General features: G+C 35.0%; 1 protein-coding gene across 3 annotated transcripts in view; it reads right to left on the minus strand.

Moving 5' to 3' along the window:
- The window catches only part of SCAMP1 (secretory carrier membrane protein 1), a gene marked incomplete at both ends in the record, with an annotated part of 105,286 nt that overhangs the window by 41,257 nt on the left and 50,555 nt on the right, over positions 1-13,474 (minus strand). For all 3 annotated transcript variants that reach the window (XM_079702066.1, XM_079702068.1, XM_079702067.1), the window contains one exon: positions 9,688-9,847. In XM_079702066.1, the coding sequence (XP_079558192.1) occupies positions 9,688-9,847 (160 nt within the window). The remainder of the gene's footprint in view (positions 1-9,687; positions 9,848-13,474) is intronic.

The raw sequence follows: 13,474 nt of genomic DNA on the forward strand, positions 1-13,474 counted from the left end.
GTATGTCTTCTTTGGAGAAATGTCTAATTAGGTCTTCTGCCCATTTTTGGATTGGGTTGTTTCTTTTTTTCATATTGAGCTGCATGAGCTGTTGATATATTTTAGAGATTAATCCTTTGTCCACTGATTCGTTTGCAAATATTTTCTCCCATTCTGAGGGTTGTCTTTTCATCTTGTTTATGGTTTCCTTTGCTGTGCAAAAGCTTTGAAGTTTCAGTAGGTCCCATTGGTTTATTTTTCTTTTAATTTCCATTACTCTAGGAGGTGGTTCAAAAAAGATCTTGCTGTGATTTATGTCAAAGAGTCTTCTTCCTATGTTTTCCTCTAAGAGTTTTATAGTTTCCAGTCTTACATTTAGGTCTCTAATCCATTTTGAGTTTATTTTTGTGTATGGTGTTAGGGAGTGTTCTAATTTCATTCTTTTACATGTAGCTGCCCAGTTTTCCCAGCACCACTTATTGAAGAGACTGTCTTTTCTCCACTGTATATCCTTACCTCCTTTGTCATAGATTAGTTGACCATAGGTGCGTGGCTTTATCTCTTGGCTTTCTATCTTGTTCCATTAATCTATGTTTCTGTTTTTGTGCCAGTACCATATTATCTTGATTATTGTAGCTTTGTAGTATAGTCTCAAGTCAGGGAGTCTGATCCCTCCAGCTCCGTTTTTGTCCCTCAAGACTGCTTTGGCTATTCGGGGTCTTTTGTGTCTCCATACAAATTTTAAGACTTTTTGTTCTAGCTCCGTAAAAAATGCCATTGGTAATTTGATAGGGATTGCGTTGAATCTGTAGATTGCTTTGGGTAGTATAGTCATTTTCACAATATTGATTCTTCCAATCCAAGAACATGGTATATCTCTCCATCTGTTTGTATCATCTTTAATTTCTTTCATCAGTGTCTTATAGTTTTCTGCATACAGGTCTCTTGTCTCCCTAGGTAGGTTTATTCCTAGGTATTTTATTCTTTTTGTTGCAATGGTAAATGAGAGTGTTTCCTTAATTTCTCTTTCAGATTTTTCATCATTAGTGTATAGGAATGCAAAAGATTTCAGTGCCTTAATTTTGTATCCTGCAACTTTACCAAATTCATTGATTAGCTCTAGTAGTTTGCTGGTGGCATCTTTAGGATTCTCTATGTATAGTATCATGTCATCTGCAAACAGTGACAGTTTTACTTCTTCTTTTCCAATTGGTATTCCTTTTATTTGTTTTTCTTCTCTGATTGCCATGGCTAGGACTTCCAAAACTATGTTGAATAATACTGGTGAGAGTGGACATCCTTGTCTTGTTCCTGATCTTAGAGGAAATGCTTTCAGTTTTTCACCACTGAGAATAATGTTTGCTGTGGGTTTGTCGTATATGGCCTTTATTATGTTGAGGTGGGTTCCCTCTATGCCCACTTTCAGGATAGTTTTTATCATAAATGGGTGTTGAATTTTGTCAAAAGCTTTTTCTGCATCTATTGAGATGATCATATGGTTTTTATTCTTCAATTTGTTAATATGGCGTATCACATTGATTGATTTGCATATATTGAAGAATCCTTGCACTCCTGGGATAAATCTCACTTTACATTGGTATATGATCCTTTTAATGTGTTGTTGGATTCTGTTTACTAGTATTTTGTTGAGGATTTTTGCATCTATATTCATCAGTGATATTGGTCTGTAATTTTCTATTTTTGTAGTATCTTTGTCTGGTTTTGGTATCAAGGTGATGGTGGCCTCATAGAACGAGTTTGGGAGTGTTCCTTCCTCCACAATTTTTTGGAAGAGCTTGAGAAGGATGGGTGTCAGCTCTTCTCTAAACGTTTGAAAGAATTCACCTGTGAAACCATCTTGTCCTGGACTTTTGTTTGTTGGAAGATTTTTTAATCACAGTTTCAATTTCATTACTTGTGATTGGTCTGTTCATATTTTCTATTTCTTCCTGATTTAGTCTTGGAAGGTTATACCTTTCTAAGAATTTATCCACTTCTTCCAGGTTGTCCACTTTATTGGCATAGAGGTGCTTATAGTAGTCTCTTAGGATGCTTGTATTTCTGCAGTGTCTGTTGTAACTTTCCTTTTTCATTTCTAATTTTATTGATTTGAGTCCTCTCCCTCTTTTTCTTGATGAGTCTGGCTAATGGTTTATCAATTTTGTTTATCTTCTCAAAGAACCAGCTTTTAGTTTTATTGAACTTTGCTATTGTTTTCTTTGTTTCTATTTCATTTATTTCTGCTCTGATCTTTATGATTTCTTTCCTTCTGCTATCTCTGGGTTGTTTGTTCTTCTTTCTCTAGTTCCTTTAGGTGTAAAGTTAAATTGCTTATTTAAGATTTTTCTTGTTTCTTGATGTAGGCTTGTATAGCTATAAACTTCTCTCTTAGAACTGCCTTTGCTGCATCCCATAGTTTTGGATCATCGTATTTTCATTGTCATTTGTCTCTAGGTATTTTTTGATTTCCCCATTGATTTCTTCAGTGATCTCTTGGTTATTTAGTAACGTATTGTTTAGCCTCCATGTGTTGGTGTTTTTTACGTTTTACTCCCTGTAATTGATTTCTAATATCATAGCATTGTGGTCAGAAAAGATGCTTGATATGATTTCAGTTTCCTTAAATTTACTGAGGCTTGATTTGTTACCCAAGACGTGACCTATCCTGGAGAATGTTCCGTGCGCACTTGAGAAGGAAGTGTAATCTGCTGTTTTTGTTTTTTTGTTTTTGTTTTTTTTGCGGTACACGGGCCTTCCACCACCGCGCCCCTCCCATTGCAGAGCACAGGCTCTGGATGCGCAGGCCCAGCGGCCATGGCCCACGGGCCCAGCCGCTCTGCAGCACGCGGGATCCTCCCGGACCGGGGCACAAACCCACATCCCCTGCATCGGCAGGTGGACCCCCAACCACTGCGTCACCAGGGAAGCCCCAATAATCTGCTGTTTTTGGATGGAATGTCCTATAAATATCAAGTAAATCTAGCTGGTCTATTGTGTCATTTAAAGCTTGTGTTTCCTTGTTAATTTTCTGTTTGGATGATCTGTCCATTGGTGTAAGTGAGGTGTTAAAGTCCCCCACTATTATTGTGTTACTGTCGATTTCTTCTTTTATAGCTGTTAGCACTTGCCTTATGTATTGAGGTGCTCCTATGCTGGGTGCATATATATTTATAATGGTTATATCTTCTTCTTGGATTGATCCCTTGATCATTATGTAGTGTCCCTCCTTGTCTCTTGTAACATTCTTTATTTTAAAGTCTATTTTACCTGATATGAGTATTGCTACTCCAGCTTTCTTTTGATTTCCATTTGCATGGAGTACCATTTTCCACCCCCTCACTTTCATATGTATGTGTCTGTATGTGTCCCTAGGTCTGAAGTGGGTCTCCTGTAGACAGCATATAGATGGGTCTTGTTTTTGTATCCATTCAGCAAGCCTGTGTCTTTTGGTTGGAGCATTTAATCCATTCACGTTTAAGGTAATTATCGATATGTATGTTCTTGTTACCATTTTCTTAATTGTTTTGGGTTTGCTTTTGCAGGCCCTTTTCTTCTCTTGTGTTTCCCACTTAGAGAAGTTCCTTAACATTTGTTGTAGAGATGGTTTGGTGGTGCTGAATTCTCTTGGCTTTTGCTTGTCTGTAAAGCTTTTGATTTCTCCATCGAATCTGAGTGAGATTGTTGCCAGGTAGAGTAATCTTGGTTGTAGGTTCTTCCCTTTCATCACTTTAAATATGTCATGCCACTCTCTTCTGGCTTGTAGAGCTTCTGCTGAGAAATCAGCTGTTAACCTTATGGGAGTTCCCTTGTATGTTATTTGTCGTTTTTCCCTTGCTGCTTTCAATAATTTTTCTTTGTCTTTAACTTTTGCCAATTTGATTACTATGTGTGTCTCAGCGTGTTTCTCCTTGGGTTTATCCTGTGTGGGACTCGCTGTGCTTCCTGGACTTGGGTAGCTATTTCCTTTCCCATGTTAGGGAAGTGTTCGATTATAATCTCTTCAAATATTTTCTCGGGTCCTTTCTCTCTCTCTTCTCCTTCCAGGACCTCTATAACGCAAATGTTGCTGCGTTTAATGTTGTCCCAGAGGTCTCTTAGGCTGTCTTCATTTCTTTTCATTCTTTTTTCTTTATTCTCTTCCGCAGCAGTGAATTCCACCATTCTGTCTTCCAGGTCACTTATCCGTTCTTCCTCCTCAATTATTCTGCTATTGATTCCTTCTAGTGTAGTTTTCATTTCAGTTACTGTATTGTTCATCTCTGTTTGTTTGTTCTTTAATTCTTCTAGATCTTTGTTAAACATTTCTTGCATCTTCTTGATCTTTGCCTCCATTGTTTTTCTGAGGTCCTGGATCATCTTCACTATCATTATTCTGAATTCTTTTTCTGGAAGGTTGCCTATCTCCACTTCATTTAGTTGTTTTTCTGGGGTTTTATCTTGTTCCTTCATCTGGTACATAGCCCTCTGCCTTTTCATCTTGTCTCTCTTTCTGTGAATGTGGTTTTTGTTCCACAGGCTGCAGGATTGTAGTTCTTCTTGCTTCTGCTCCAGACAACATTTTTTAAGGTTTATTTTTATCAAGCAATACAAAGAACCTACATACAGTTTAGTGTACATTATGATTTCCTCCAGGTTAGACTGGGGTACCAAAGAACAATGAACTAAAAGCAGCAAAAAATAACTTATAACAAGTAACGGTTTTATGGATCATCAAAAGTAAATGATAGGGCTTCCCTGGTGGTGCAGTGGTTGAGCATCTGCCTGCCGATGCAGGGGACACAGGTTCGTGCCCCCAGTCTGGGAAGATCCAACATGCTGTGGAGCGGCTGCACCCGTGAGCCATGGCCACTGGGCCTGCGCGTCCGGAGCCTGTGCTCCGCAACGGGAGAGGCCACAACAGTGAGAGGCCCGCATACCGCAAAAAAAAAAAAAAAAAAAAAAAAAGTAAATGATAAAACCTAACAAAAACAAAAAATAAAACATTCCAGCTACCATTTGTTGACCACCTTTAAAGACAAATATTTTGCACATATTATCTCTAATCTTCTTAGCAACTCTGCAAATGTTATGGCCAATTTATACTCAAAAACCTGAGGCACTGAGAGGTTTTACTGCATTTTTGTAACAGCACACAGCTTTTAAGTGGGGAAGCCAGAATTCTAACCCTTTCTCAGTCTGTTTCCAATAATCATACTTTTTCAACAAAACACTGCTTCATTAATAATTACCTAATATTTTAAAGTATTTACATAATGCTTGGTGATTTGTGGAAGCATAAAATTAAGAACAAAGTTAGTCTTTTAAAAAATATGTAAATGACAACTCTGAGTTTAATTCTGATACCTAATAAACTTAATTTTGAAAAGCACATATGCTTGAAACTTCTCTATAAAATTCTCCTTCAGATTCAGTCAATGGGATTAATTCAGGGAGGTCAAAGTCCTTTGCATGTATCAGTAAAAGGAGCTTCTTGTTTGAAAACTAATGTAACTGAGCAGGACCCTATGGGGCCTTCCTGGGACAGACCATTCATTCCCTCATATCCTCCACCGTAGCGCCTCTCTGAAGTACCTAGATAATAATATCTGGTGCACACTTCTGGGGTTGTTTTATAGATGCTAAAACTACCACCAAACAGAAGAAATTAACTACTTGACAAGCATGAGCATGTAGCCCCCAGACCTGCTGGCGCCTATGGATTGATAACGTTAACCCCTGTTACATCACCAACAACCAGTCAGAGAATTGTGTATGAGCTAATCACATACCCTGGGACACCCTTCCCTCACCCTGCCTTTCAAAATGTTTTGCTGAGACACTTCAGGGAGTTTAGGGGTTTTTGAGCATGAGCCACCTGTTCTCCTTGTATGGTACCTTTACAATAAATGCTGCACTTACCTTCACCACAACCCGGTGTCAGTAGATTGGCTTTACTGCACACAGGTGAGTGGACCCAAGTTTGGTTCAGTAACACTAAGAGAAGTCATATTCATATAGAACAGTATTTTATACAGTTTAAAACTCATCTTTTTCATGGACATTCTGATATTTCAATGGTTCCAGTAAAAACAAGGTTTTGGGTTTTTTTTCTGATTTCAGAGAAGAATGTTTATTAAAAACATAAATCCTCAAAAAGATAATCCAAGAAGACTCACTTGAAAATAACTAATCTTCTATTTAGAGATATATCACAGGTATGATATCAGTATTAAATTACTCTGTATTTCAAATTTTGGGGGTGTTTGAATATTACTCTGTTTTAATGTATAAATTCTACTAACCGAAGTTTCAGTAATGCCTACTTTTAAACTCATATATTATATATTTCTACAGGGCAAGTACCATGTCTTCTTTGTATCTCCAGACTAATATATAGTGTCTGTGTTCAGTGAGTGATTAATTTAACCTTAGGTACTTATTTTCTAACTGCTTTACAATCATTAGTTATTTATCTTAACATCTCCCTAAGAGTATCAAGTGAACTCAATAACAAACTTGCAAGTGAAATACTGAAACAGAAACTCAGATGACACTGGAAAACCAACTTCTCATGCATGGTAACTAATTTTAAAATGATTATTCCTAAAGGGAATCAACCTTTATCACATTTTAAAATCATTAAATGTAATTATCAGTATGATTTAGTATATGAGATTATTGATTATAATCACTTAAATGTAGATTTAATTTTTTTCAGTAGGCTCTAAAGCTATTAGCAAATACTTTAACTCAATCTAAAGGCATTTTATAATTCAGTTAAAACAATTATATTTTTCTTCGCAGCTTAAGAGTTAATATACAAAGAAGGTTTACTCAGCCATCATGTTATTAAGCAAAGTACAACAAATTCTTGATAACAAAGTTAACTATTAACCTTTAGAAAGGTTTTACTTTTAGATTATGAGTCAACAGGGAGGCAAAGAAGGAGATTAACTATATATGGCAATTACAAATGCAACTTCAACTAACTAAGGGACAAAAAACAAAGAACTGATCATTCTAGAATAAAGACTTCCTAAGATGCCCTCTAGTTATTTTCAGCACCCCATGACAAAGATAACAGCTACTCTAGAAACTTGGAATTACCACCTATCTACAAGGGGGGGAAAAAAATTCACCAGACAACTAAAAAAAAAAATCTGATCACATTCTCAGGCCTAATGTCCCTCTAACTTGTATGTTTGCAATGACTGGTTTATTCTAAAATCAATCCCTGCCATGTTTTTCTTATTGCTTACCATTCTTTTCTTCACTTCTAGGGAAACCTGAAGAAATCAAGTTCACAGTAGGTATTTCAATATGGCAATAGAGGCAAATACATCATTAGCCAGAGAAGAATAAAACTTGAAAAACTTTTAAAAAGCACTTGAGCTTCACTCCAGAGTCTGATTAATAAAAACTAAATGCTTTCAATAACAACTTCTTTTAAGAAATATGTGCATCTGGCCTAAAAGATTTTAGTTACCCATTTTCTACTGACTTACGTAATATGTTCAGATGCCTGTGTTTCATTTCTTAATCATCAGTCTTGAAACAGAATATGAAACACTTGCACATCTTGTGACTCTGCCCCTTCTCAAAAGGCAGTAATCCCTGTCAAAATAGATCTCAAATAAAGCACTTATGTGAATACATAGTCTATTTAAAACCCTGTATTTAATATAAATAATCATATCCAATGTATCTGGTTTAAGATTTCCATATTTAAGGGAGAAATCTGTCATCAGTAAACGTCTTAAAAACTTTACCAGATACTTCAGAAGAGACTTAACAGGCCCAGAAACCACTGGCAATCCGGGTGAAGAAAATGCCAAAGTTATACACTGAGAAGGTGTATTAATTAATGATTTAAAATACTTTCAACTTTCCCCTAAAAAAACTATTCCTCTCAGTTCTGCTCCAAACAGTAAAGCCCAGATAATTAACATATTTGTGATACATATACTCTAAAGGGTTGAGATGCAGCTAAGAATTTAGCCCAGGGGTTAATAATGCCAGAAGTAAAAATGTTCCACAAAGCATTTTTATTTCCACTGGCAAAGAAAGGGAATAAAAGGAACCAAGTGACTTCAAGTGATAAATGGCAGAAAACTGGCTTTTTATAGTTTGTTCTGGCTACATTTGTCACAGAAGGCTTAAAATTCAAAGTCTCTAGTTTCAGGTCATTTTCAAAGTCTCAAAGACATCCCCATTCCCACCCACAAGCATCATTATAGATACACTGGTAACATGATGGAAGTAGGCAAGCAGAGGCCACATGTCAAAAAATTAAAAAACTTGTGGGCCAGACTTAGATAACAAGGAAAAGAGCAGCAGTAACTCTCCTTCTGTTCACGCAAGGAGTAAATAGGTCCCTTTTATTCTTCTCCAACCTACATCTATAGGGGTGCCCCTCCCCATTCCTTGACAACCAACCTCTCACGTTCCATTAGATCCAAAGATTTTCCTCCCTTTCCCTCCTCCCATATATTTTCTTCCCTTCATTCCATTTCTAACCAATTTAGTTTTCTGTTGAATGACATCTTTTTTCTCCAAATTCCCTAATCTTCCCCCTTCTCCTTCTTTTTCGTTTTCTGTTTACCTATCTGCGTTTCTAATTTCATTTGGCAGGGCTTTGGGGGATGGGGGTGGTGATACACATTCTGAATAATCAAAGAAATTTTTTGTTCAAATAGAAAAAAAAAGTTAAACAACTGAATGTGGCCCTCTAATTTCCCTAATATATCATCTGCACAATACATGCCTATTTCCTAGTAATGCTGCTCCTCATACCTGAGAGTTGAAAGAGGTTTGTTATTCATAAATGAGTTTACTCAAATAAAAATAAGTTGATAAACAATTGAATACATGGACTCATCTAGGGCTATCATCTAAATCAGCATTTCCCAATGTTTATTTCCTAAAGCAAGAGTCCAACAAGGTACTCAACACACACACACAAATAATGGTTTCATGGTCATATCACAAAGCACGTGAGGCTCTTAAAGAAGTCTAAGAAATTCTGAAATGAAGAAACTTATTTATTATCCCACTGTTCCCAAACTAATGAACTTTTTTTTCTACAACACCTAGTAATACCCCACAGAACATGCATTTAAGAAATGTTAATCCTAACCATTGATTAAAATATACCATGCAAAGTAGTATAGTTAATCTTATAGGCTAAACAGTTTTAAAACATTACTGCATTTTGAAAAACCAAAAATGAATTTACACAGAAAATAATTACCAAGTTGCTAGGTGAAAAGTGACTCACTTTAAATATCACATGTATATTCACCCTACCTAGGCTACCTAGGTTCATTTAAAAATTAGGTTGTAATCACCACTTCTGATTTTTTCTGAAGGGGAGAATAAAAAGTAAAATTTTCTTTAAAGTCAAGTGTATCGTATGGAATAGAATCTTTTACAAATATTAAGACCTAAGATTGTTCTCATTTTTCCCTCATTTATTTTCATGTTTGATCTTTTTTCTCAAGTGGGAGAAAAGAATGAGATATTATTTGTTACAAAGTCAAATGAATACACGAGCATGTTATATACGGACTTAATACACAGAGATGTTACAAACGGACTTTTCTGAAGGTATATTATACAATAATAAAAAATTTGAAAAATGAAAATATGTCACTTTTCCCTTTAAGGTGTACTACAAATTATTTACTTCACAGGTTTTAAAGAGCATATTTTAAAGTACACACATTTTACCTGAAAGCTCCGTAAAGTGGTCTGTACCAACAGACAAATGAACAAGGAGTAAAAAGCAAGAACCACAGGATACTCAATCCAAAATCAACCCCTCTTGGAGGATCAACACAAAACCAAGCCAAGCATCCGAAGATATTTAGAAACAGTGTTACAGCATGGACTGTGGAATCAAAAAACAAAATAGAAAAGAAATGTTTACATTCAATTTATGTGTTCATTCAACAAAAATTATAAATGAAAAAATACTTCCTAAGATCAAGTGTATTATACCCCATGTTTCCATTTAGTATTTTTCAAAACATTGTTGCTATTTCTTACATGTTTGATTTGAAAACAGAGTATTCACAGGTAGAAGAGTCCTAATACATGCACTGTTTGGCAAAAATTCTTTTGGCCCTCCCCTAATGGGCAATTACACAGCTAAACCAGAGACGCATAACCTTAAAGGGTTCTCCCCTGGGAAGGAAACATGTGATGACATGTGATGTGTCTCTTGACTCAAGGCCCAAGCAGAAAAATAGTGGCTGCCAGGAAAAGAACCAGGACTTGAGAGGAAAAAGATCCTACACTCAGAACTATAATTTTTACAGAATGGGGCTGCAGGCTCCTCACAGTGTGAACTACACAGAGAAGAGAAAATAGAGAAGTGCCCTGCACAATCTCACTGTAACATTTTTAAGCAATAAAATTAATTAGAATCATTGGACTAAAAATACTAACACAGCAGAAAATCCAGTGACTATACAGTCAATCCATAAGGATTATTAACTCATCTTCATAAAGCTGTCCACTTTTTAAGGTCCTGGTATTAACAACAATGTTCTGGTAGGGGATTACACTTATTTAAAAAAAAAAAATAGTTTACTATGATGCACTTTACCTGCTGTGGCAGATCTTTCTTTTCATTAACACAAATAGATCTTGGCAAATTCTTCCTATATTGTTAGTAATTACTTTCCCTGACAGACCAAAACCCAAAAATCTGAGTAACATCTAAGGACACTATGATCCTAAAGAACAACATTTACCCATTATAATAACTTTTTAAAGAATTTTTTAAAATTTATTCACAGGCTGAATTTATTACAAGAAAGAAATTATTTCAAAAGTTAAAATACTGTTTAATGTAAACTACCGATACAATAAAAATATACAAGCCACTACTTTAATTAAAAATAACAAAGGGAAAACCAAGTGAATGTAAATTTTAAAAATCTACATTAAAAAAAACTTTAAAATCTCTTTAAATTATTAATCAAATAAAATTAATACTTAATGAAACAAGGTATAAACACATTCTAGGATGCCTCTAAATTTGCTCTCATCTAACAACCAGATAAACACACAAACTCCACAGAAGGAGAAAGAGCTCCAGAGGAGGAATGAAAACACCTGGGTTATAGTGATATAATATCGAGCTAATCAATCTCTGTGCATTTCAATTTTTCAGCAGGAGAAATGCAGGAGGCTCTTCCAGCTTTAAAATTCCACCCCATTCTACTACACAGGAAAGACTCTTTACTTATTCCCATTAGGATTTCTAACTCATGAAAGCTAGCTTACTAATAAATTTACTCAAAATCCTTCCCCTCGAAATAAAAGTAGTTCTGTTAAGGGCTTAAAAACAGAATTCAAGAGATTGTGAGATATTATTCTGTAATATTAAATGGCATCCAATTGCCTAAAAAAGTTTTAAATGTTCAGAACATTCTAACTCAAATTTCAACCTCCAAAGAAATAACTTTTCAAGGTTTATCTCCTAATCTGCTTAAGAAAAAAAAGACAGACTATATCGGTATGAGTATTTTAAAGTTCACAAAAATTCTTCCAAGTATAGATAAAAATATCAATTAAATTTTGTGTAATCTATTAAAATTTTTTCTGTATGTGTTTTCATAGTAACCAACAACCATGATCAATAATAGGTCATTTATTTGTACCCCAATGAAGAGTAAACGTCCAGGCCTACTTACTAAACAATCAGTCCACTTACACAGAGATCAAAAAACACATAGAAAGGCAAGGTAATGTGAAATGCATGATTCTATGTTGCTAATTTCAATCCAATTCCAATCCACTTGGTGGATTCCAAGTGTAGGTAAAACACTAAAGAAAATTTTAGGCCATTTCGTTTACATGATTTCCAAGTTGAATGACCCTCCTTCTTATAAAATTTCAACTTGCTTTATTAAGCACTCAAATCTGGTATTAGTGGACTAAATTTGCAACTATCACTAGAATCTAAATTTGCAACTATCACTCTTCTTGTTAAGTTCTGCATTACAATATAGATATCTAAAATAAACAAATTTAGGACAATATATTATCTTCCTCACTAAGTGGTCTTTAATGTAGCTGGATATTTTTCTTTCTCTTTAAATTCAAGAGTATACTCAAAGAGGTTGACATTCATTTCATAGCGTATTTCTAATTGCTTCAGTTCCTTTAGAGTGAAAATTATTTGCTTCAAGTAAGGTAACTTTGAAACCATATCTTCATCATATTTGGGTTTAAAATGTAAATTACTTCTTTATTTTGGTACTTTGTAGGTGGTACAACATGGAAATCTAGACTCTGGGATCTAGAGTCAAGCTATCCAACCCCAACCTTACTTGCTGTGTAATCTTGGACAAGTTACCTCAAATTCTCTAAGCTTTAGTTTCCCAATCTATAATACTAGATAATATAGTAGCTGCTTCATAACATGGTTAAGATTTAATAACATAATGTATATAAAGTGATTAGTTCTGTGCCTGGCACAAAGTATTGATAAATCCTCCATAAATGTTATCTCTTGTTATAATTATTAGTGCAACGTGAAAGCATTAGTCAACTCCAAAATCAGTAACAAGATGACACTTCTTGAAAATAATTTATTAAAACAACTTACATTTTATGAAATTTAGAGATAGTGCTGAACTAGCACTAGATCTTACTTTGTTCCAGGTAATGCTTCTTCAAATTGGAACCTTAACTGGATGGAATCTTGAGCCCTCTTTGAATAGTTAACAGATCTGCCGACTGAATAGGGCTAGGAAAAACTATAGCCAACTATATTATTTCTAAGAACCTCAGAAAGTTATATATTTCTAAGACAAAGCAGACCTATTTTGAAACAATCAGCATTGGTAAAGCAGTTAACCATTCAGTTAAAATTAATCATCTTCCCCATTCAATCTCTATTTACTAAATTCCTTATAGAATTTTCTTCCAACACCCATCTCCCCCATTTAAAGTGTTTTTTTCACTAAAGTCAAAGAACTTATACTTAAAATGTGAGGCCAATTTCTGCTCATTAAGAAAATAATTATTTTATAATCTACATATATTTTACGATTTATTGATCGAATAAAATATGAGTTGTTTTGTATGGACATATATGGAATCAAAACCTTTAAAAATAAAAATATGTAATACTACTGACACTCAGGATTAACCAAAGAAATCAGATTAACAACATAACTCAAAAGAAACTAAGAGTTAAAAAGGTACTATCCATAAGGAATCACTTCTCATATTCCAAAGCAGCTTCACAAATGTGAAGAATACTCCTAAAAGATTTTGAGGAAAATGATCTCATATACTTGGTGGAGGGAGGCTCCCTAATCATACAGTAAGAACACACAAATTTCCTCCAACGAGAGTTTACTCCACAATGTGTCCATTAACCCAGCAACTGTGCAGATGAGAAGTCATGACAGCTACCTCTCCTACTGACACAATGATGTTCAATGGGGCTGAGACTGCTGTTTGGAATTAAAATGCAACAGAATAAGTGGGAATTCTG

Source organism: Hyperoodon ampullatus (genome assembly GCF_949752795.1).
Source record: "Hyperoodon ampullatus genome assembly, chromosome: 4".
Taxonomy (NCBI): Eukaryota; Metazoa; Chordata; class Mammalia; order Artiodactyla; family Ziphiidae; genus Hyperoodon; species Hyperoodon ampullatus.